General features: G+C 44.1%; 1 protein-coding gene across 5 annotated transcripts in view; it reads left to right on the forward strand.

The window, feature by feature from the left end:
* The window catches only part of NEURL1 (neuralized E3 ubiquitin protein ligase 1), a 168,856-nt gene that overhangs the window by 76,497 nt on the left and 67,394 nt on the right, over positions 1-24,965 (forward strand). For 3 of the 5 annotated variants that reach the window (XM_087767613.1, XM_087767615.1, XM_087767614.1), the window contains exon 2: positions 23,883-24,124. In XM_087767613.1, coding sequence (XP_087623739.1) covers positions 23,883-24,124 — 242 coding nt within the window. Of the gene's footprint in view, positions 1-2,565; positions 2,582-13,665; positions 14,103-23,882; positions 24,125-24,965 lie in introns of those variants that run through there. The other 2 variants (XM_087767617.1, XM_087767616.1) reach the window with 2 other exon arrangements.

Genomic DNA, 24,965 nt, shown 5'->3' on the forward strand with positions numbered 1-24,965 from the left:
CCCTAAAGATATTTAGCAAGCATGTCTCAATAGAGTTTTTTACTTGTTCGTTGTTTGTGTTCTAAAGTGTCATCCGTGGTCTGACCTTATTTCTTCTCTAATCTCATGATATACATGCAATATGCAGAATAACAGTACTGTCGGGTCAACATAAAAAAAGAGCTCTGGCTGTTGTCTTCTGATTGTAAGTGCCTTTTCCCCTTTGAAGCATTATTTGAATGAATTTGAAAAAAACTGGCTGGGAAAGAATAATAGCTGTATATGTTTCTTGTGTGTGCCAGGGACTTGGCATTTCTGCTGGGGCTTTCTCCTGCCCGCAGCCAGCGGTGCACTGCACGCTAATCCTGCAACTTCTGCCTTTCAGCGATTCGACTCCAGTGAGCGTGCTTCTTTTTAATTTTTATTTTATTGGGAGAAGGAAACTAATGAGGAGGTGTGGGTATTAACTCTCTCAAATTGCCCTCTTTATACAGAGGGGCTACAGGCTGTGTGTACACAGAGGTGATGCACTGCTGTGTTAGCACAGCGATGCTTTTAAAAAAAAATGGACAAGCATTGTATTTTAAAAAAGTAAATAATAAAAAGTCACGCAACAAAGCACATTTAACAAAAATAGACTGCATCTGCACTTGTGGTTTGTCTGTGGCTACCGTTCCTCCAGTTCCATCTTTCTGTTGAATGTTTCTGTTTCAGATGTGACTCAAAATAGCTGGGGAAAGAAAACTGAAACCTTATCCATTTCTCTGAAGTGTAATTGAAAATGAATGTAACGATACTGAAAAGAGTTGTATTGACAGCCCTGGGGGCTGACATCCTTTGTTTTTAGAAAGCACAGGTAAAGCATAAATTCATGTCCTCCAGACATTTCTGGTGACCTCTCTGTGTTGCAAGGATGGGCTGGGATTTTCACAAGCACCTAAGTAATTTAACCTCACTGAAAATTAGCTTACATGGGGAGATACTGCACGGGCTGGCTGCTTGCTGAGCCGGTCCTGGGGAGGCAGCCAGTTTCCCTGAGACGCATGCCCAGTGCCTCCTCCTGGGCCCACCCTGACCTTGGCAGGGTCAGAAAAGTAAATTGAGATAAAAGCTGCTGAAGTGGATCACGAGGGAGGCACCCTTTCAAAAAAGCATAAAATCAGGGTGGTGATGTTTAAAAACTGTGGGTGCACTGACGTAAGGCCAGAGGTTTATAGCAGTCAAGTGCGGCCATACAGAGACTGTCATGACGAGGAACACCTGGCATCATTCTAACCTCTTTCACCCACAAATCTGCTTTCAAGCAGCAAAGTCAAGTCATGCAGCATTCTTGCCGGGCAGAGGAGTCTCAGCATCCTTTGGCACAGGGAAAGCCGTGGGTGGATGAAGCATGATGCTCGGGGATGGTGGTTGGTGGTGGTGATGCCAGATGTCCCTGGACCTGCACTGCTGCTCGGGTCTATTGTGTGAAGCCCTGCAAGCCGGTGCTGCATCAATCCTATTTGAGCCAGCCAGTGAGGTACATGCATGCTTGCATGGGCAGGCATCTCCTTAAGTGAAAACTCTGCTTTCCCATTGATCTGGTGGCAGCGCAGGAGAGCCATGCTAGTCTGTCCTAATGAGGGAGCTGGTGGGTGCTGAATGGGCTCTGAGTCACCTGAAGGAAAGTTTCCCGCCCGCTGGGACTGGGAGGAAAACTAAGCTTTGAACTAAGGGCACTGAAGCATCAGTTGCCTGAGCTTCCCGGGACAGACCCACCTCCGACTTCATTCCTTGCTAGCAAACAAACCCCAATGGGCTTGTGCCGTGAAAGGCAGCACCTTTATTTTTGAAAGGAGACACTGATGGCTTGACATGTTTGGACATGGAAGCTGGTCACGCTTCTCTGTGAAATGACATGCATTGCCCAAGCGTCCTCACGCACTCTCCGTCTATGTCCCTGCACTTGGCACCATGATGGCCTCTGCTCCTCTTCCCTATTCCCTTTCTCTTTCCCACTGCCATCCACAGAAGTCCTGGGGTGCTTTCCAGAGCTCTCTGTGCAAAGAGAAGAAAAGTCGAAATAGGAAGTTCAAAGCTAACACAACCTTGATGGACAGGATGGTTACTTGCTATTTAAAAAGTAATATCTATACATACCGTGTTTACTTTAACAGTATTTTAAACAAGAAATGTTAATCTGGTTACTTGTGGTTCATCTGAGGCTGGTTTCTTCAAGAATGACTGTGTACTATGGTATTCCTGTAACATAGGCAGAGTTTACTAAATATTTATATTAAACTACTTGCTAGCTAATCATGCTTCAAGCATATCTGTAATATATGTCATAATATGTATATTCTTGTTATGCATTTGATTCGACTGTCACCTGCTGCATTAGTTTTTAATTCCTCCTTAGGGCTATGAGTGAGATGCTATTTGCGGAAGACTCTATTCTTAATTTTAGGGGGCCAAATCCAGGAGTTTCTGTGTGAGAAAGAAAACCCTGAATATTTTTTATTTCTCTGTCACTCAGAACCAAACTAACATAAAGTGATGGTTCAGCCAAGGAAGCTGCTGCCCTGTGCTGGGAGAGGGATTCAGTCTATGTAGACGTGCAGAGGTTAGTGATTAACATGTGCACATCTCTTCAGAGGGCTTTTGACTAGCTAGAGTGTACGCAGTGGATTAATTCATGTGCAGGGGATATGTGGGTCTGTGCGTACCTGCACATTTGCTCAATAACCTTCCCCCCCTACAAGTCATAATTACTCATAAGTCCCTCATTGCAGGCCTTTGTTTTATTTTTGCTTTACTTACATGTCAGGCATTCATCAGTGTTTTGTGGTGCAGTAATTTTTACAAGGAGCAGGGAAAAAGGTATCTTGTGCTGCATTTTCCAAACTGTAATTGTATGGCATCGATGTAATCGCAAAGAAGTCCCTAGTGAGAGCGCATCGGCTTTTTAGCCTGGGAAGTAGTACTGATTGACAGATGTAATTTTCAGTTTGAACCACTGAGTTTTTAAGCTGCTTGCAGGTGATGCTCTGTAAGTTTTGGATACAATATAATGGCTTGTGTCTTTGTGTGGTGCATACAGAGTCCCACGTAAGTATTATGCATGGCCAGATTTTCCCCTTACCACATGTATATAGGCCTGGTGAGCAATGCAGCCACAGTTGTGTGGTTGTGCTGCAAAAAGGGAGAAGGAAGCAGGAGTTATGGTGTAGCAGGACTCCCTCCATGCTGCACGGCAATAGGCTTTTGGGTGGCTGTCTGGATTCATTTCCCATTTCATTGGGATCTTATTTTCCATAGACTTCCCTGCACCTGGCTGGTCATTTATTCCTGTGCAAAAGAGGTGTGAAGCACTGGCATTGTCCCGGAGAACAATTTCTGGGTCTTGCTCACACGTGTTGGTGGGAGGTATGGGATATTCGGTTGCGATGTGGAAGCCCTCAGCCCTAGCACAACCTGCTGAGCTGCAGCTGTAGGGCTTTTGGGGAACAGCAGAGGGTGGAGGCCATTTCCCGAGTGTAAAATAGTTACTGTATGCAACTTCATTTATTCTTACTTTGCACAATAGAGCTCTATTTTTAGCTTTCTTTTAATTCCTTGTAGTGTAGTGAATGGTATATCTATATGCAAGTGCTGAAATCAGCCTCACGCTTTGCGTCTCCCTCCGTATATTCATTGCCTATACTGCAATAACCGTTCCAAATACCACATTTCACCCTTGCAGTTAGTATCACTGAACAGAATTGTACTCCGGTGCACACTGCTGTGCACACCTTCAAGTTTAATAATTTCCAACTTCTTACACCTAATTAAAACTGCAAATATCCCAGAAGAAATAAGAAACAATAGCAGCAAAAAAAATGAAGACCTGACTACATTTATCTCATGTTAGTGAGATTTCTTTGGAAGTTGGTATTACTTTTATTCTTATCATATCTAAGTTATTGTCTACATTTTGGGGTAACTTCTCATTTGGTGGAGTGGCTGGTGATGGGATCAGCCTCACTGGGGCGTTAACATCTCCTGTATTCTGCAGAGAGTTGCTTGTTGAGAACAAATACGGCACTGGGGAGAAAAGGCTCTTTCTAAACTCGCTCTGCTTTCAGCACGATTGGTATATAGCCCTTGAGAGTGAATGAGTGTGTGTGTGTGTATGAGAAATTAATCCTGCTCAGGGTTGGATTAACTGGTGCAGAAGACCCTGGGCAGGGTGCCAAAGCAGTGTTGGCATTTACTGAAAGTAGGGCTCCCAGAGATTATTTCGGTTCATGCCCCTGACCTGTGGGTCACCTGCCAATGTCCCAAGGTGACTCGTAGTAAAGCGTATTGACTGCTGACAACACTTCTGAAAGTGAAGTGTTTAGTACCTCTGTATGTAGAGATTTTATGGGTAACCATGTTTATATTTGAAAACTGTTCAATTTATTGTGAAAGGCATTCATTAGTTGTGGCAGTATTTGACTGTAGGGGTCTTGCTACAAGTGGTGAGAGCAAAGAGCATCCCCGTTCTCATTTTGTCCTTTGCTGTCATGGCATTTTCCTGTTAGCTTTTCTGTGTCAACTTGATGCTCTGTTCTGGTGGGATCTAGGGACTGAATGTTGTTTGTCAGATTTTGTTGTTTTATTTGTCTCCTCTTTGACTGATCCTCTCTGTCCTCACTGTGAAAGCGTTCTTACCTCTGATCCTTCTTCACCTCTTTCTTACTTACCTCTTGTTTTCTTAAGAATTATGGGTCATATGTTTAGCTATCATTCAATCAATTTAGAGGTAGCAGGTGTCTCTTCAGGAAGGTTTGTAGGATTCCCTGGCATGTCCTAGGGAATCATTTGCATGCTTAATCAAAACAAGTACTCCCGCAGCCAGAAGATTCTTATTGTTAACAGTATAAAATAAATTTGCAAAACAAATACAATTACCATTGCTGACATGTAGCAGGAATCAAGAAGAGGCGGTCTCTAGACATATAATCTCAAAATTGATAGGCCTGCTTTCTTTTTATTAAGGAATTTTACATTAATGATATCCATACGTGCAGAGGGTTGCACTGAGATCAATCTAAAAAAGATTAATCCTAGAGGAAAGGGAGTTTCCTGGAAAAATGAAAGCAAAGCAAAGCAAAGAATTGATCCCGATTGATTGCCATCAGCAGGGATTACTGATGGCATGGCAGGGTACGGAGCTGGAGGTCGGGAGAGATCTTGTCTCCCAGAGGCTAAATAAGAGCATGGCTGCCAGCCGCAAGCCTTGCGGTACGAGTGCCTACGGTTAGAGCATGTGCTGCAGCCCTGCGTATCGCTGTGCTGTGCTCTAGGGTTGATCCCTATTAGTGGTGTTGTCTGTTTGTTTTTCTCCCCGTCTATCCCCCTCTAAATCACAGTGTTTTGCTTTGAAAACGTATTTATCTGAGTGAAGCTGGTCCGAAATGAGTCAGAGCTGCCTTCTCTGTAGCTCTTGTCGAATTATTCTCACCGGTATTTCTGTTCCTTGACTCTGTCCTTGATTGTCTCTTGAAGGGATGCTGTAATTCACTGGCATTAAAAATAACATTCGAGAGGACTGCAGTTGATGGGGCTGGGGAGAGGAGTCCTTTGGTTTATCTGAGATTTACCGTGGGTCCGACAGCACAGCAAAGGGGGTAGGCTCAGAGAGAGCTGTGATAATTGATCGGATGCATGAACATATTTTTCCCGTTAGAAATGTTGATAGCACTTTTATTTTAAAGAAAAAGGGAAAATAGTAAAAAGGAGATATAATAAAAGCCATATACATTAATGAACATGATAGAAAATGTAAACAGTGTGCTCCTGGTTGCCTCCCTGCCAGCAGCCAGCGTCAGCAGAAATCTGGACTTCCCACCCTCTCACTCAAGTTAAAATCACTTTTTTATGAGGAGCCTTTGTGATAAACCCAAGGCCACTTGCTATGAAAATCAGCTCCTTTTTGTGGTTCAGTTTACACCCTTTTCTGCCTATACTAGTAAATGCACCGTAATACAGAGGGGAAGCACGGGGGGTCAAGTAACACTAAGTACCCATGCTCTGAATTTGCCCCGCCACGTTGTACCTGATACGGTGGTTCTGCAGAGGGGCTGCGTGAGGCTGGTCCACGCGAGGTGACCTACCCAGACATGCTGGTTTAGCCTCCAGGGCTCAAGAAGTTGCTCACAGCAGGCTTTGTCAATGAAATCTGGGGAAGAGCAAAGGACCCAACACTTGACCCAGGTGGGATGGATGTGCAGTGACCTCTCTATAGAAGGTCTGGATAGCAGAGGCTGTTCCCATCTTTGACTACCTTTGGAGAGAAATCTTCATGGATTGAAGCACACAGAGCCCTGAAGCGAAAGTGCCCAGAACTGACTTGCAGACGGCTCAGTGTGGCTCTGAAAACACTGCTTTTAGTCTCGCTGCAGGTAAAGCCTTTGGTTTGCCTGCTGCAATCTCATGAAACTTTCTCTGGCTGATACTGCCATATTTTCTTTGCGATACGCCTTGCTGTGCAGCCATGTAGCACTGCGTGGATACAACGCTGGAAGTTTTTTGCCAATAGACTTGTCAGCGAAAGCAGAACCTGCTGTGAGATACCAGGGCAGGACTGAAAATGTGTTTTTCAAGGAACTGAGAGGCTGGTGGCCTGGCATAAGCAGAGCTCAGGCATTGAGGCTGCAGCCTCAAAAGCAGTGCCCGTTGAACTGGGAGACGGTTTGAAGGAAGCATGTGCCTGTGTTTGAGTTGCACCTTAGCAGGTCGGGAGGTTGGTTTCTTTGACTCTGACTCCTGTGAGAGCCTATACTTCTTCTGTTCCCCTCGGTGCTTCCTAGCAACCAAGCCCTTGGCTTGCTTTACAAAGTTCAAGTGATCCTCAGGCTGTTGCAAGTCCCAGACCTGTGTTACCAGCCAGGGGGAAGCTGTGTAGCCTCAAGGCGGGTGGATGGGTTTGAGCCTGGGAGAGCTCTCCCACCTGTGGAGAGGAGGTTCCCACCTGCAACGCAAGGATGGGGAAGGTGCTGTGCAGAGCCCCGGTGCGATGCTACCCGCTGCTTGCAAGCCTGGAGGGGGAATTGAGCCATAAACCACACCATGGCACACAAAGAAGCCATTTTAATTTCAGTCTCTGCTGGAAGCACCACATGGAAAAGAAAATGTGATCAGTATAAAAAGAAATGTTTATGTTTCTAGGAGCAGAGACCTCCCAAATAATTAACATCACTTGACAAACTGCTGTTTAAAATGCAAGTGGTTTAAGTGCTGCAGCTCAACAGGCATTCGTCACAGCTCTGGCGTAAATGCGATATGCGCTGTGGGTTGGTTGCTGCTTTAAAGTAAAGAAGATTTCTGGTAAACATCTTTTGCGTAAGGAAAATGTCTCCATGATTTTACTTTTTCTTGTTTGGAGAAGCTAAATGTTAGAAAACTGGCCAAATGGCAACTTGGTGGCAAGGGCCTTGGGGATACCATTTTGGAATGAAATAAATCCTGGATTTTAGTTTCTGTTGCACAGATCAGGCTTTCGGTTGGAAGAAAGACAGACAGAAATGTTTCATTGGTTTTAGCTTTTGGGAGGAGGAGAGAGAAGGGAAAGGGCTTTTGGGGGGACATTTTTGGAAGCTACAACTTCAGCTCTGATCTGTCTATCTCTAATATTCACTGACTCAACTAAAAGTACTTTAAATAAAACCTTACTTTTCTCTAGGGCTGTTGGGAGACTGACTGGAGACACAAGGATTGTTAAGAATTGGTATTTTTCAAAGGTTAAAAAATAGCAGCTTACAAAGAGACTGAGATTAAAAAAAGAAGTTTAAAGAAAAAAGTCTCTCTGGAAGATAGAAATATATGGGTGCCTATAATGTGCTGAAGCATCCCAGATCAAAATGCCTTCTGTCTTTGCACACCAAATAGAATCAGATTGTCAAATATAAAATAGAGCCTTAAGAATCTAATTCCTTTTACAAAGGCATTATTAATGCTGTGAATTTCATGCAACTTGGAAAAGGAAAATTGCTCAATTTATTTTCTGGTTATCCTAAACTAGTTTGGTGCCACCCTTTGATTTTTCATCTCCAAAGGGAAGGAGACCATCACTCATGCTGCCTTCCTGTTTTCCGATGCTAAGCAAAGCTATGTATTTAGAAGGAATGCAAGTTCGGGAGTCCTGATGGGTGCTGGTCCATCTCACATGGAGCTGGAGCTGCAGCATGGTAGCATGGTAGGAGTTGCTGTCCTACTCTTAATCCCTCTGTCCATCAGTGGCTTTGCAAAATTGGCTGAAGAGACCTTGATCAAGCATCATGGCTGCGACAAGGTTCCTGGACAACCTGTCTCCTTTCTGTCCAGCCCAAGGCTCTATTGCTTGGGCAAAGGTCAGTGATTCAATATCTAGATATTGTGTCTCTGTATCTCATTGCTTGGATTTTGGATGCTTGCTGACTGCAAAATGATCTTACTCTCCTTGGCCTATGCTATTCTGTGCATGGCTTCTAGCAGTCAGGCTTAGGTGTGAAAGTGGGCAAAGCTGTCTTTGGAATGCAGTAGACGATCTTGCATCATGTTAGAAATTAATTCCTGAAATGGAGATGTAGCGGTTACAGCTCCCTGTGTCCTTCCTAGGCAGACGTGCAATGGCATTTGTCATACAAGGGATAAAACATTCAGGCTATCTGGTTGCATGGTAGAAAGGATAAAATGCGGAGAAATATCCTTCAAGTGTTCTACAAATAGATTAAAAGAGTGCTAGTCATTCAGCGTGTTTGCAAGAGATGACTGCAGTTTTTACCATGCTCTTCACCAGAGATCTGGTAACCTCAGCCATTTTGCTGGAAGATGTTTCTATCCCATTATCTGTAAAAAAATCTGAGTTCTCTTTACCCACTCGTGATTTATCCCACAGTTTCAGAGACCTTTCTGCTCTGAACCCTCATACAACAAAGCTGCTCGCTGGGGACTCCAGGTCATGCCTCATCCCAAGCTGATTGCAGCTTCAGACTGACCAGTGTACAGGCAATTGCTTGAAGGAGGTTGAGGAGTTCTTTAGCATATAATAACTGGAGTCTTTTGAGATTCACTGTCTATACATAAATGACAATACACATTTTCCATCTTCTCTTAATCCTGTGCTTTGGGAAATCTGTGCCTGAACCCTCGTGGACAGAATTTATCCCTGTGGTCTTTAGTGTGTGGCAGAAGCAGTACTTTTATGACGCATACGTGCCTGGCACTGCTGGCTCAGTTGATGCAGGAGGAGGTGTGTAGTATCGTGTGGGCAGCTGTAATAAAGTGTAAATATGGGCAAGTTACCTTAAATAACTTCAGTGCTCCAGAGAAGTGATTTTGCAGTCCACCCTCTGGGAAAAAATAAAGATTGATAGCAGTTTTGGATTTGTGCAACTTCAGTTTGATTTCAAATATTTTGGATTTTTCCTCTATGTACTGTATTTACAGCAGTAGGTTCAGATTATGCATTGAGATCTGCTTTTGGGTGCAGAAAACTAATCAGGGAAATGCTTCATGGCCCAGAGGTCTGGATTTGCAGACTCCAGTTCAACAGCTGCATCTCTCTGTGTGCTGGCAGGAAGGAGCATCTGTCAGGGATGCAGTGTGGTCCTTATTAAATTATAATTTAGAGCTGTGGCTTAGAGAAACAGGTGCAATTATATGCTTAAAAAAAAAAAATCCAGCGGTCTTTGTTATAAGAAGAAATGCCCCTTAGCAGGACAAAGACTAAAGGATTTTCCACAATTTTTCAAGCTACAAAGAGCAAGGAAAATGGATGAATGAATTGGCCTCCACACTTAATTGCTCCTTGCTCTTCTGAAGTAGTGTAGGTGTCTTTCTACCAAGAGAATAAAGCCCTCTGAGCCCTTTAGGCTTGTGTGCTATTCGCGCATGACCTTCAAGGCAGTCACGCCATGAATGTGGCTACATCAGGAGCAATGCTCTGAATCGCGTGACATCGAATTGCTTCCTCTTTCCACTCTTATCAATACCTCAATATGCAAAAATGCCCTTTTGCATGAATTTTGAAACAGCGTGTTGTTCCTGTTCCAAGCTGGCTTGCTTTTCTAGCACATCTCTCTTCCTTCAGCTGTTTAGAAATGCAGTCAGCTTTTTATCTTCATGATGTTCCTCCCGAGCCACCTGCTATACATTACCCAACTTCAGTAAATGGTAACTGGTCATCTGAGTCAGGAAAGGTCATGTGAGTAAGTCTGGAGCAGTATAAAATTGCTGAAGACTGAACCATTGGGAAGTTTTCTTCTGCATAGCTTGCATACATTGGTGTTAACACAATTTCCAAGCTAGGGGTGGTGAAGCTTCCTTGACTCACAAGAAATATTGGGGTAGCCCCTCTACAAAATGTCTTAAGAGGTCGATGCTGTTACCCAAGTCATAAGAAAATAACCATTAAATTTTTTGGGAGTTCTGTGAGGGCTTACAATGAAAGAGCTTTGAGCTTCTAGTTTGAAGTGTATTTTTGCCTGTGCAAATCGGAGAGGACTGAGGCTCTGCCATGTGATGTTACGGTGACAGGAGAGGTGTGGAGTCACCTCCCATTGTCCTCTGGTACAAGGAATCACATTGGCCATGGGTACTGAACAGCACATGTCCTGACAGATTCACTCAAATCAACTGAAATTCAGATAACTTTCTAAGTGATAGTATGTTTTATCTTCCTCTTACTCCCATTTATTTGCAGTTTCTTTTCTTATATGCAGCCTGTAAACAATTCGGGGCAAGACCCATCTCTGATTTCTATCTTTGTGAGATTTGGCATGAGGGGGTGGCTGGCAGGTAGGATCACTTTTAAAATAAAACACCTCTACGTGCTCTTGTCCTCAGGCAATAAGGATTCAACACCCTTGGTCATTTACTGGCTGACCTGTTGCAGCAGCTGCTAAGGAAAACAAGTTCCTGTATGGACTACTCCAGCAGCTATTTATAGCAAAACATTAAGTAATAACTTCATGGGTCTGGCATTGGAATTGCTAGGAGGGATGATGGAATAGTATTCATGCTTTTTCTTCGGAATAAGCACCAGGGATGCTGTTTATCTTTGTTAAAATAAACTGTAACCTTATGCCCTGACTGGCTGTTCAAGTTTCGTGTTTTAATTCAATGGTCCAGGTTCCGATGCTGGTCTGCTAAAGAAACAGGGTTAATTACTGGTAGAGGGTGTTTAAACTGGTGTAAGTGATGTGCTGCAGAGCCAGACAAGAGTGGCAAAGTCAGTAATTTAGATTCCACTTGTGACTATGGTACAGAAAGTGCAGATTAATGAAGGAATGCACGCATGGATGGCCAAATTCTTGCGTACAGGGAGAAATGTTACCCTTTCTCCTGGTTTTGCCTCAGCAGTACTTAAATTATTTGCCTGGAAAAAAATAATATTTTAATCGTGCAGTGGTTAACGCTTCTAGTGCTACTTGAGACCTCTCTGATCTGGGCAAAAGTTCTTGGTTATAATTTCTGTTTGTGCAGCAAGAAGTTGCTGGAGAGCGGGGCTGGTATCCTGCGCTGGGTTGGCAGCTTAACTCCTGCGCTCTCGTGCCAGCTCTGCCAGGTAGGCTGGAAGTTTAACAGCTTGATGGTGGGAGTCAGGCGTGGAGTTCCTGTGCTTTAAGCCCAGCAATGCACCTGAAAAAAAAATGCCATATTGATGACAAACTCTGTAACCTCGCTTAGTACCCAGTGCAAGTTACTTTGCAGGAATACATAACAGATTAACTAGTGGGTGCTACCGAAATAAATCCAGCTGATCATAACTTTGTGAGACTGGGGAGCCTTGGTTAATCACTATGACCTGCTATGTTTTAGGAGAGGAGTGGTGTTTTTTTTTTTTTTAAATGAGAAGATATGAAACATGTCTGTCTTGAGGACAACATGCCAGGAGAGTGCAAGAGAGTAAAATAAAAAAAAAGGAGTAAACCTAAGTGAGAGAGAAATCCGCTGGATAAGGTGAGGCCAGTGAAGGAAGTGGAAGACTTGAAAGAGAGAGGTGGCTGAGAAACTTTAATACTTGTGACAAGGGAGGCGGAGGAGGAGGAGGATGTTCTAGAGAGGAAGGGATGGTGAAGCAAGCAGAGGGGAAGGTTGGGTGTTCTGTGAGATTTCCTCAAGGAGAAATGGGCAGAGAGGGAGAGGTGGGAGAGAAGAAAGGAGGATTTGAATAGAGAAATGGTGGAAGAGGAATTCAAGGAAATACATGGCTTCTGTAATCCTGAAACATTTAAGAGGATGGTAAGTGTGGCCAAATAGTAAAGGCAATAGTAAATTTTCACCTGCCTGATAAGATGCTAGCTCTAATAGCCCCATACTTTAAGGATTTATTTGCTGCCAAACATAGTCACGAAAAAAGCTGCTGGAATCAGTATCTTTTGGGTCTAGTCAATGTGTTGCAAGACTAGAGTTTCAGTGCATTTTTTCCTTTGCGAGCAAAGAAGTTTCATATTCCATTTCACAACAGCATAAACCCTGCAGCCAGGAGACCCTCAGCAGATGTATGTTTAAAGGGATTCCCTTTAGGATTGCTTTTGGACTTTATACTGAATGAAAATCTTTGATATTTGGGTAATTGGTGTGGATGGAAATAGTTTGGAGACTGTACCAACTAACAACAAAACGAGCCATGCAATTTTCTTGTGCTGAAAAAGGGAATTTTCAGTTGATCAGAAAGAAATGAAGAAGATGTACTGCGTGACAATATATCTACAGCCACCACTCTGCAGACAGAAAAAAGCAACAGCCTGAGCATTAAGACATCAACACCAGAAGGTTTTTGCAAAAGATTGAGGCCTGCTCACGTTGCTGAGCAGCATTGTTCTTAGATAGACAGGACTAAGTGCTCGCTCAGCCGACTCCTGGGGTAACGCGGGCTGACCCTGAGCCCTGGCTGACGAGAGCAATGCAGCTGCAGAACGGGAGCTGTGGTGGTCTGGAAATTCTTGGTGTCTCCGTTGAGGGGTGGAAGATCTTCATCACAGGAAGCCTCTGTAGCTGGTCATTGTCCTTCATCCATGCTGTCACCTCAGGGTGTCCTCTGGCTGCTCCATGGGAAGGGGATTGGAGATAAACTGTTTCACACGCTCTTGCAGGCAGACCTTAGTGGAGGAGGCGTGCTTAAACCATTGAAAGGAGGGAACAGGAGCCTTTGCGTAAAGCACCACTTGGGCTCCAGAAAAATAATCACAGCATCTCAGAATTGCTTGTTAGCTTTCAATACAGGTGGGGTAAGGAGCTGCTTCTGGCAGGCATGCTTTCAAAAGACCCTGCAAAGAAGAACGGTAGGGAACTTCAGGAGGAAGAGTGTAAAACAGATATGACTTCAGCACTGCGTTGTTAAACAAGACTACACACGAAACCACCCAATTTTACAGTACCTCGAAGTGACTCTAAATGGATGGTTTATATTAGGAAAAAAGGCACACTCCAAGTGTCATGTATGATAGAAGATTCTTTAGAAAGAGATTCTTTAGAAATGGCATTATGCCTTAAAACTTTGTGGTATGTGGTACTGAATGATAAACATAATCTACACTGTCCAGCTGGGTAAGAGGAGAAGTAGAAGAACAGGCTCTGGGATATATATCCTGACCCATCCAGATGCTAAATTAAAGTGAGGGCATACACATGTGACGTTTGCTGTAAATTCAAGCAGCAAAATGTAGAAGAGGCAATGAAGCCACTGGAGATTTCACAACTGCATTCCAAAGTTGTCAACAATGTTTCTGATTTGAAAGGAATATTATGCCTCGCTAACATGCTCTGCTGTAGGGCAGGAGCACATCAGGACTGTGCTGGGCGTACCTGTGCTGTGCACAGAAATAGGTATTTGGGAGGGCACAAGGGATGTGTGGATGCTGAATCCCCAGTGTGGCTGAGCCCGTGAGCTCTTGAGGAAAGAGCTCTTTGCTGTTCGCTGTGAGCTTATCTCACCTAGCATGTTGGTCTCTTCACGGCTTTAAGGAACTGATGGTATTTGAGGGTTAAATTGCTATAATCTCAGGGATATTTCAGTTAGTGCAACTCTAGAGTTTGCTGTGAGATGAATGATGTCTTGGAGTGTTTGGAACTCAAGGGCTTGAGTTCAGGACAATAGCTTCTTGAACTTGCATTTTCTTTGGATGGCTTTGTAGGTAAGTTACACCATTTTATACCATCTCTTGGATTTTGGTTCTACAGGTCCATTTGCTTGTCTCTACCACTCTTACGTTTTCTTTTTTCCTCCTCTCCATTGCTCCCACCTTCCTCCCTGTCCCAACAAATATCTAAAGCTTAACCTTGACAGGTTACTTCTGTTTCTGGTGAACTCTCAATATTCAGACTTCCAAGCTATTACACCGTACATGGAAAATGTGCCCAGGATAGACTTTCCATTAAACTGTATTTAAATTGGAAGAGAATGCTGGCACATTTACAAGTATTCCAGAATTAGATCCCAAAATACTGAGGCTAGTTAATCTTTTGGAAGAACAAAAACTCTTACTGATTTATATTTAGCAGAGGGAATGCATTTTAAAAACACAGTCTACATGAGGCCCCTTGAAGAAAACATCTTTTACATTGATTTGTAGTGCATGGAAATACTACGTGGCCATAAAATATTTGCAGTCGGGCTCTGCTTTTATGTAGCTACTTTTTTGCAGCATGAACTGTCATGAACCCTCTGAGAGCGGCTGCTCTGCTGACTGTGGGCTGCGCAGTGAAACGTGGTACCTCTGGGGCAGCAGTTTAGCTGTTCATCGCAGCTGTGCCCGGTATTGCAGGAGGGGAAGGGAAAAAGAGGCGTGCAGTTAGCACTATGGTGGAAACACTAGACTTGGGAGGATGAGGCTATGGTTCAAAACCGATGCAAGGTTTGTACTTGTGCTGTACCTTGGGACCTGTCTAGCCCAGGTGCCTGCCGCTGGTAGGGGTAAGGGGATGTGCTATTTGGGGAGAGCACATGCAGAGCCACTGCTTGGCTTCCCAGCAGACCCCCAGCAGGACATGGGTGAGAGCAGAAGCTGAACTTGCCCTCTCTGTGCACTCGTACGAGGTTAGAGAGAGGGGCGGAGGTGCTGTTGGCCCTAATCTCAGCAGCACTGCTCTTAGTTAAATGTCTACAATATCTATTTAGGCTTAGTTTACATGATTATAAATTAGGAGGAACTCTAATGTTAATACAGGTGTAGAATGTTCTGTGCATAGTTCTGATCTATACTAAGAAAATGAGTAACTGGAATTACGGTAGGTGGGAGATTTCCCGGCTTGTCCCAGGTGGTCAGTTCCCGGAAAAGGAGCTAGGGCAGGTAGCTGGTTCATTAACGCAGGGGTTCAGAGAAGCAAAGATAACTTCCTCTATAAACTATACATAATCTTATGGCCAACAGTGTACCTGCTTGTCTTTGAGAAGATGGGGATTATCAAGACGAGGTAGCATGGAAAGTTTTGGGGTTTTTTCTTCCCTCTGTCCCACCACCTGCAGCACAGACAGATCAGCCATCACCCTGGGCAAGTTGTTCCTCCTCCTGCTGAAGCATCAAATATTAGCAAAGGAGAAGATTCTCAAACTGTGCATCCACAAGAGAAGGATAAACAGAATTTTAAAAACATCCCTAAATCTTAAACTGAACTGGACTTAATTTTGCTTTCTTTTGTTAGAAGACATAAATACATTTTTACATCTCTCGTTAGACTGCTAACAGACCTGACCTGATCACAGCAGAACAAAAATGCTCTAAATCAAGAAGGAGATCTTGGATGTTTCCAGAGCACCGTTTTTTACTTTGATCTTCTCATTTCCTACTCACAACATTTAACTTATGATGCCTTAGTAATAATAATAAAGAATTACCAAGATGCAAAGAGAATAAGGTCAGAAGTGCCTTGCTGCTCTCAAAAATAAATAATTATATGGCCCATGCAAGTTGCTCCTGCTGTGGATCAGAGGAGCTGGTAGAAGATAATGTGGGGAGAAGTGGCTGCTGCTGATGCAGGGATCTCGGTCTCCTTTCCATGGACCTGGTTGGACCCTTGAGGACGCGGCTCCCGAGGCAATTCATCCTGCTGCTGCCCAGCATCTTTCTGGGGGGCTACTCACCCCCTCTCTCCTTAGATGGCAGACAGGAGCATATGGTTGCTTACTTATGCTCTTGCTGTTCTTATGTGCTTAGCGGACTTATGGTCTGTGGGGGCTTGGGGGGATTTGCATGGGGAGAGGGTGAAGAGGGAGCCTGCAAGGGGTGGGCTGCACCTGCGGGAAGTGAACTGGTGCCGGAGGTCTCGTGGCTGTCCTCCATGGTGAGCCACCTCGGTGACTGAACTGCTGTGAATGACTGTGAGAGATGCTGCATAAACGGCCTAATTAGGGACCAGGGGATGGTTAATGATTACACGACATCATTACTGAAGATGTCAAGTTTAAAAATTAATTTATAAGGGGAAGGGGTTTGTTCTATACAGCCTTATGTGCATTAGAAATACTTACATATTCACACATCTCTCTTCTGATACCATCTTTTCTTCACAAAAAAAAGGGCATAATCAGCCACCTTCGTGGTGCTTGTATTTTTAAGTGCTTGCAGTGCCATCAGCTGGATTGTTCCTCCTGGAGATGGTGTGCCTGAGGGTTTGCCTCCCCAGCTCAGTCCTGCCCTGCTGTCCTCTCTTCCTCCATCTCCTTCATTTTGAGGGTCTTTCTCATCTTCCTTCCCACATGTGGCAGAGGCTCCTCTAGGCTCTGCCCAGGAGCATCTTCTTGTCTCTCTCTGGGTAATTTCAACCACAAACATTAGTTGAGCCATATCCATATTCCTACAGTCAATTAACAGATTCACCTCTCGTCTGTAGTACTTAAGTCTCCTTTGGCCAACCTAAATTTTTGCTCTGGGGTTTTTTCCTTTTTCAATAAAATATTATAAACAACTCAGGCTCAATATAACGGAAGCAGAGCTGTTATTCTCCTGTCACTCCTCAGCTCTTTCACCTTCTTTTTTCAACTTTTACAAAAATTGCCACCATCCTGACTCTTAGTAATACTCATGGCCTCAGCATCATCTCCAAGCAAGGCTTTGTAAAGCCTCACATCCAAGTTGTAACCAGGGACTTGTAAGCTGATGGATTCAGCTGATTTTGCTAAAAAAGCCCCACACCCAGATAATTGCCTGGCACTCCTGCAGAGGTTATTCAGGATACATCTCTACTCCTCAGCTACTGCACTGCATGTGATGGAGGGCAAATGCACATCCCAGCTGAGCAGAAAGGCAGAGGAAATGGCAGTCTCTGTTTCAGCCCATCCTTCTAAATCCGCTCAAACACATTAGTGTCTTGAGTCTTGCAGATTCTGCCTGCATCTCTTTCATTTTCAGGACACAGCCTTTCCCCTTTCCTTTCCTTTCTGCAGGCCTCAGTCTTCTCTCCTGCTATTGACAAAGTCTTGCCACACTTGTATTTATTCCAGACTTCTGTTATATCTGTTTTCCTGCCCTCTGTCCTTACTGTCACTTTTTGCATCTCTTTCACTACTTTTATTTTTCTCTATGAAATTAAAAATCAGCTTCTTCACTTTGAAGGCTCCTCACAAACTAACCACTCTGTACCACCCATCAGCCAGGTTTGAAGGATGGATCCATTGTGGATCATCCTGCAATCAACTCCAGCTCCTATTGCCCACTTTTTTTACTGGGGTCCTTCTCATAGATGTCTGTAAAACCACCCTTCTTGTCTTTCAGATCTGTTACTTTAAACATAGCTTTGCTTTTTGGTCTAAAAAAAAAAAAAAAAGTGTAACTCCAAGCCCCACCCTGACTGGTATTATCTCCTTTCATGTCCATGTGGTCTGTCTGCACCTGCCTCTTGTCTCGTAGTTTGCAATTTAAATGGAAAATCTTACACTATGTGCGAACCTACTCTCTTGATACATCTCATCACTGCTAAAATAGCACAGATGAAAATAAGTTACGGTTTGGCTTTGACTTGTTTTGGAGTCTTGGATGAGAGTGCTAGATCTGACCTGCTGGCTCAGATCCGCCTTGTAGATATGTCCCTAATTCGCTAAAGTTTAACCCAAGATGCTCCATAATTTCAGGTGTTCTGGATTTAATGCTCCAGAATTACCCCCTTTGCATTTCTATCATTGAATGCCCCAACACCTGCAAAGACATCGTCTGTCTCTGTGGAAGAGCAAAGCTTTGTTTCCTGGTCATCTTGTAATGCCAAGATGAGTAGTTCATCGTGGTGACAGCGATCTGATAGGGTCATTATCATCATAACAGGCACAGGGAGAGTTGGATACATGATTACTTATTCCTTCAAGTACAGCAAACATGTTTTTAAAGGCAGTGAAGAAACCCTTGTTTTTCATTTGCATTAATTTACGGTTCCCTCTCTTCTGTGCACATGCCCTGGGTCAGGCTGCATGTGAGAAAACAAGGTTTGCAACCCCTTTTCAGTTTCCACTGGTGTTAAGCTAATATTTATTTTTAGTAAACTGTATCTTGAAGTGTGTTTCTAAGAATCCGTTTGCAAAGCCTACCACAACGAATTCACTGTGGTTTTCTCCTTTTGAACTTAATTAGCAAATGTGAAGGATCAGTGTAACTAGTATAATAACACTGTATTTCACTGTCATAATTCCCCAAAGTATGGGAACACCTCGAGAAGCAGTAAGGCTTATGAGCATTCACCTCGTAGTTGTTTCTTTCTCCCTGTGCTGCTAGTAACCATCCAGCTTTGGAAAGGCTGTGCAGGTACTCTTTCACGGCTAGAGCTTTTCCACTGCACCATGCGTGTGTCTCTGGGGCAGGGCTTCCCTTGCGTTCCCCACACCCACACGCGGTTTCCTTTTCCTCCTTCTCAGAATCCTTCCTTTTAAATGCATATACAGTAAGGCCACCTGCCAGATAAAGCACTCTCTGTTAGCCTCTTTTGATAATGTAATAATTTTGAAACCCTTTTCTCCTTCCATAGCGTGGTGTTTTGCCCTGTCCACTCTTTCCACTGTCACTAACCTGCAGGACAGGTACCTCCGTCACCCACCCCAGACCTCTCCCTTCTCCTCTCCAGGTGGACAGGGATTTGTCGTTCCCACTTGCTATTGCATGTAAGTCCCTGGGCTCTCTTTTGAAGTCCTCTTTTCTCTTTCTTTCAATTCTGAACGCCACTTATTTCACATGCTCTAAGAAGTTTATCTTAAATACCTGGCAGTTAGTTTTCAGTCTGAAATGAGTTTTGACAGTATTCTGATAGGTGCCTATTGAGATTTTTTCAACTGGAAAAAATGTCTTTTAAAAAAATTAAATCCAGTAATTTCTTGCAGCATTTAAGAAATCCCAAGCCTTTAAGATTATGCCTCATGTTTGCAGAGCATGAACGCTTTTGGTGAAAACCCCTAACAGGCTTTGGGATGCATTTTGCTAAGCTGAGAACATCCAGTGCTGCCTTTTATATATTGTGTGAATGCTGCTCAGGCCTTGAGATCCAGGAGACCAAGGACATCTAACACACATGGAGGGAGAAACGTGCCACCTTTGGGGCAACATTCGGCTTTCTGAAACAGGGCTCCAAAAAGGATGCGCTTAGCAGTGGAACACTGAAGGCAGAGCGGTTCAGAGTGCTTCACACTGTGGTTCATGTAACATCTCCTTCACCTTGGCTTACTAAAGGTTTCAGAGGATCCATCCCACGTGCTTGTGGCTCAGGGGAGCAAGTGGTACATTGCCACTTTTGCTGCTCTCTTGGCGGGGCTCATGGTATCAGGGGTAGGCTGTGTTCAGGGTTCCAGCCCAGTACTGAATGAAACAGTTCAAACAGCATCTATTGTTGGGCGTGAATTGAAAACTGAAGTCTATCCAATCTTTAAAACCCTAAGAGTGAGCAGATGCTGTTCTTTGTGACCCCCAACGTGAAACCTGGAAAGCTGTATGGGGGTCTGTGGTGCTTCTTAGTGTCGCAGCCCTTTGACATAGAGGCTGTTTTCAAACAGGCATGATTTTGCTCTTGGGACTTTTGTCACAAGATACCAGTTTGCGTAGTCCTGGCATGTTGTTACAATTCCTGCTTGTCAGGGGGAAGTTGTGTTATGTTATGGAGTGGGAAACCTGCAGTGCCCTTGAACTTGTTCTCAGATTTCAGCCTTCTTTCAATACATATTTGTTTGCAATTTTTATTTCAAGCAATTACTTCGCTTTGCCTTTGTAGGTGACTGATAAGTCAGGTTGTGGGAGAGGAGGAGTCTGGGACAGACTCTCAATTAATGGAGTCTTGCATGGTTGCTGTGAAATCAGGAGGACTTTTGCGTATTTTGCCAACTGAAACTCTGGGTTTGTGAGTTTTACTCAATTCTTTTACATAAGGAAAAAAATTTGAAACCTACTGCAAAGGCCTCAGCTGTATTGTACCAGTATTGCTGGTAGCAAAGGCTGAGGATGTCAAAATGTGTAAGAGTTGAAATAAGGGGATGGGAGATGGCTGAAGTCCAGGTCCAGCCCAGTGAGAACAAAAACTTTAAGCAGATGATTTATTTTTAGCCAGCCAAGCAAGAATAGCAATATGTATCTCACCAGCTTGTGTGGCCAAAGTGTCCCTTTCCTTGTCTAAGTCCAGTCTTAGGTGTTTGTGTTGCCAGCTAAAGTTGTGTGGTGTCTCCTCCTTTTGGAGTGGACATGCTGAAGTTGAGCAAAGGCCTTTGTATTTGATGTATTGCTTTGTAACTTCTCCAAGTATTTTTAAGGTGCAAAATCCCATTATTAAATAGTTGCACTTTTTAAAAATTAAGACCTTTCCTGGTCCTTACCTGAGTGTGTTCATCATGCAGGAGTCATTGCTGTGTAAGAGCATTTGGGAGAAAGAAGGGGGTCTCCTCCCTTTTTGCATTATCCACCTGTGGAAGCTGATCCTGGGGTGGTTTCTTCTGTTCCCATAGAGCATGATTGCCCTGCATTTCAGCTGTCTGCATGGGGGGCACTCATCCTGCAGGTGCTGGTCTGGCCTGGGTTTGACCCATTCTCGCATAGCAGTGCCGGCCTGTCACAGCAAATAAGCATTCCTCTAACATCCTTCCCGTGGGGTCAGGCAGGACCCTGTGGCTCTGTAACGCTGCTCCAGCAGATGCTCTGGACATATGCGGTGTTGTTATCAGAGCCTGTTTTGAAAGCTGTGGGCAGTTTTGGTGACTCCATTACCGCATTTTAAAAGGGCACGATGTCCTATGGAGAGGTGCGGCAGCTATTATCACAGCCAAGTTATCCGGTAAAATTAGAGCACTGAGATATGCAAATAGGTTAAAATGTGTGTACCTTTGCTCTGCACAGGTTTGTTTTGGCGAGTGACTGCTAGCAAAAAGTTTGAGCTACAAAATTCAGATCTGGATGCAAAGATGGCATGAATTGAATGTATATTCACTGGTAGCTTCTTCTCTTTCACATATATGCACCCCTAGAAATTATCAAAGAGGTGTTGAAAAAAAACAAGACTGAATGACCAGAAAAAAAGCTTTTCGTATTTTTCTATGGATCCCTTGACTTTAAATTATCTCAAACAGTTTATTATATCCCTCAATATGTGTCTTGTTTCAGAAATAACTGTGACTTCATGTATAGAGAATCTGAAAACTTTAGGAGTGGAAGTTGTTACACTAGATGTTTATTTTTAGTTAGTCTACCTATACAAAAGGGGTATAGCAGAAACAGAGAGGCAGCTAAGAGATGAGCAATGAGGAGATCCAGCGGCCTGAAAAATTTCTGCCAAAAGAGAGGCTGGGATGGTTTGCTTTGACCATCTGTCAATGGTCTTGTCCCTACAGACCAGCGTGACCCACCTGGGGAGGTGGAGTGGAGCAAGGTTAAGTCGGGCACTTTTGCTGGCTCTGGCTCATAATCATTTGTGATGGTGAACAGCATCATGTTTGTAGTGATAAAGGAAATACTTTGCAAAATACCAAGGTATCACTAAAGCCGAGGGCTTAACAGGGTTCCAGAGGGGTAGCAATAGAGAACGTATCTGGTTTGGAAAAGAGCTAGTGATACTGGAAGGGATGCAACCTCCTGTTCTTTGGGGCCTAAGACAGCCTCTAATTAAACAGGTCTTAGGAGGTAACCTCAGAAGGTTCTCTCCATGGGGCTGCTGCAGCTTGTGTTGTCTTCTGACCACCCAGCCTGGGCTGTGGGGAGAGGCAGGGTGCACTGCCCTGGGTCAGCAGCATGCCCAAAGGGAAAGGTCAGGCTCCTGTGAGCTGCTTCATCCTGACCTTCCCTGTGTCAAGCTGCCCCCTCCACACAGTCTGTTCCTCCTGAAGGTTTCCCTCACCGACCTGCCTGCTCAGGTGAACCTCTACTTTTTCTTGGTACTCTGCACCTTATTTCTCCTCCTCCATGCGTGAGGAACAGGAGAAGGAAGATTGCTTACATTCCACATAATTTTTAGCATCAAATAACACCCAGTTGGTTCATCTCTCCCTTAAAGCATTAATGAAAGTTTTTGAAGTCCTGTTTATCTGGCCTCCCTGCTCTGTTCTGAAGGGATAGCGCTGTTGCTGAAAATGCAAAAAAAACAGCAAGGGGATGAGAGGAGAAGGCCGGAGTGACTGATGCTGAAGCTGAATTAAAATGTTCTCATCAGAACCCAGGATTTTAGGTTCTCTTGGTAGTTATTCAAGCTCGCCCTGATGATGTACCATTACAACTTCATGTAGCTACAAGCTAAAACTACGCCAGAGGCTGGGAGGATAGGGTCCAGGCTTGTTATTACAAAGCCAAGAATTACATTAGAGCATTATTTTATAGTAGCCATATAAAGACATAACTGTCAGCAATTAATTTGCATGAAGAATGTATATAATTAGTTTCTATAGTTCCCGTGTTTGAGGAATAGAGTTTTTAACCATACTGTTTAGTCATGCATCTTTACAGTGCAAACTGGCACATTGTTAAGGTCGTATTTGCTTTTGTTGCATTCCTGAGTCTATCACAGAATAATCCTTTATTCTGTTGATACTGTTTCCAAATCTACAAGTATCTCCTCCCAGACATATGTGCATAATGTAGTGTGTATGGGCACGCAAGGAAAAGGAAACAGATGACTTGTGTTCAGTGTAATGATTGTTTTGTGCTTGAACTGCTGCAGGCTCCCTGTTGAAAAGAAACTCACGCATCCATTCATTCATGAACAAAGCTGCTGTCGTGACTGTGTTGGTCGTGCATTGACTCTTTGTGTAGGGCCTTGGTTAGAGAAAGACGTAATCCCTTCCCTTCTTCATAGCCTTTCTCCCTCTTCACGTTCCTCACTGTAATCGTAGCTTGCTGATCAATGCCTTCATGACAAGTGGGATCTCAGCTGAGGTTCCCATCAGTGGAGGAGAGAGGAGAATGGATGGTGGTTGGTGGAAGAATCCAGGTGGGTTATTGCTGAGTAGTGCTTGAGTATAAATTAGTGATGTATGCGTCTGAGCTGGGACTTAGTGAGGTTGGATAGGACAGATGGAGGCAAGGACAGATGGAGTTGCTGTTGCAAAGGAGGGGTGAGAGAAATGGTCAAGTTGTGTGGTAGTCCTCTGGAAGTGGAAGATTTTCCCTGAATGTGACAGCTTTGATACAGCAACTTCACACGTGTTTTGCTCCAGTTCTGGAACCAATTCTTGCGTTCTCTTCTGATGCGTGGCCTCAAGATGGCCCGTGATTTCAGTGCTGAGCTGTGTTCTCCATGTCATGCTCTGTACTGTCAGACTGTCCAGACAGGATCCTTCAGGATCCTTGTGCCCTGTTATTGTTCAAGATGCTCTAGAAACCCTTAGTGATTTACAGAGTGGGGATTTGAATAACTTTTATTTTGATCTATCGTTCCCCTCTGAAGTACCTCTGCTTTTTTTTTTTTGCATTGAACGGTTTTTACTTATTACTCACAGCAGATTTGAAACCCTTTTTTCCCCATTCTGCTTTCAGATTCCATAGGTGGGTCATTTTCGGCTTCCTCCCACCGATGCCACCACAAGCAGAAGCACTGTCTCCCCATCCCCCAGTGTGGAGCTCTGTCCATCAGCCCTCTGCTTTTCCACCCCCACACGAAGGGATCCCAGATCATCATGGACACGACGCAGAAGGCAGTGAAGCGCCAGGCTAGCTTCTGCAATGCCATTACCTTCAGCAACAGGCCCATCGTTATTTATGAACAAGTCAGGCTTAAGGTGAGTAAATGATACCTTCCCTTATTGCCGTGTGAGGTGCTGTGAATGAATGTTGGCGTGTACCAGGCTTTGGTGCTTGTACCAGATCTTTAGCCCTTCCTTGAAAAGCACGGTAGTCAGATCTTGCCCTTGAAGATCTGCGATCTTTGTTAGTACTTCTGCTTTTGTCATCATAGTTCTTGGAGCCATAAGTGCAGACCGCTGTAGAAACTGGGAAGAAAAGGGAAATCCATGCTCCAAAAGAGCTTATTTGCATGTTAGACAAGGAACAACAGATTAAGTTGAGACTGCTTGGAAAACAGCAACAAAAAAGGGCTGTATTGGTCAGTCCAAAAGGCAGCAGCCTCAGTATCTCTCTAGCCAATGTGTCCTCTAGGCTTTGCGTACATCCCGCAAAGGAGTTTTACTGGGCGGGCTGAGGGAGGGTGAGGAGTTAGTTAACTGTTCCATTCCAGAATGAGACCTTTTCTTCTTGTAAACAAGGCAGCAAGGAGGGCTGGTCTCATGGAGGTAGGAGTCAGCCTCTCCACAGCCAACAAATAAGAAGTGGAAAGGACCTGGAAGTAAAGGTGCTTGCTCGTGTGCTTGGCAGGGAAGATAAAAGGGTTTTGCTGAAAGGATAAAAGGAGCAGTCGGTGTGGTCGCAGTTGCCGTCTAAGAAAAGGATCTTTCTGGTGGTCTGCTGACTGCTTTGTTGAATCAGTCGCCTGATAGCATTAAGGTCAGAGGAGAGAACATTGCAGGCATCACATTTTTCTTGCTGGCAGAGGCCAATTTCACTTCCTTTGTGTCTGTGGTAGCCAGGAGGATGGAGTTGGTGCCCCTTGTGCTGCAGCTGACG

This window comes from Nipponia nippon, unplaced genomic scaffold (genome assembly GCF_047370975.1).
Source record: "Nipponia nippon isolate SJK-2023a ecotype South Korea unplaced genomic scaffold, ASM4737097v1 scaffold_3, whole genome shotgun sequence".
NCBI lineage: Eukaryota > Metazoa > Chordata > Aves > Pelecaniformes > Threskiornithidae > Nipponia > Nipponia nippon.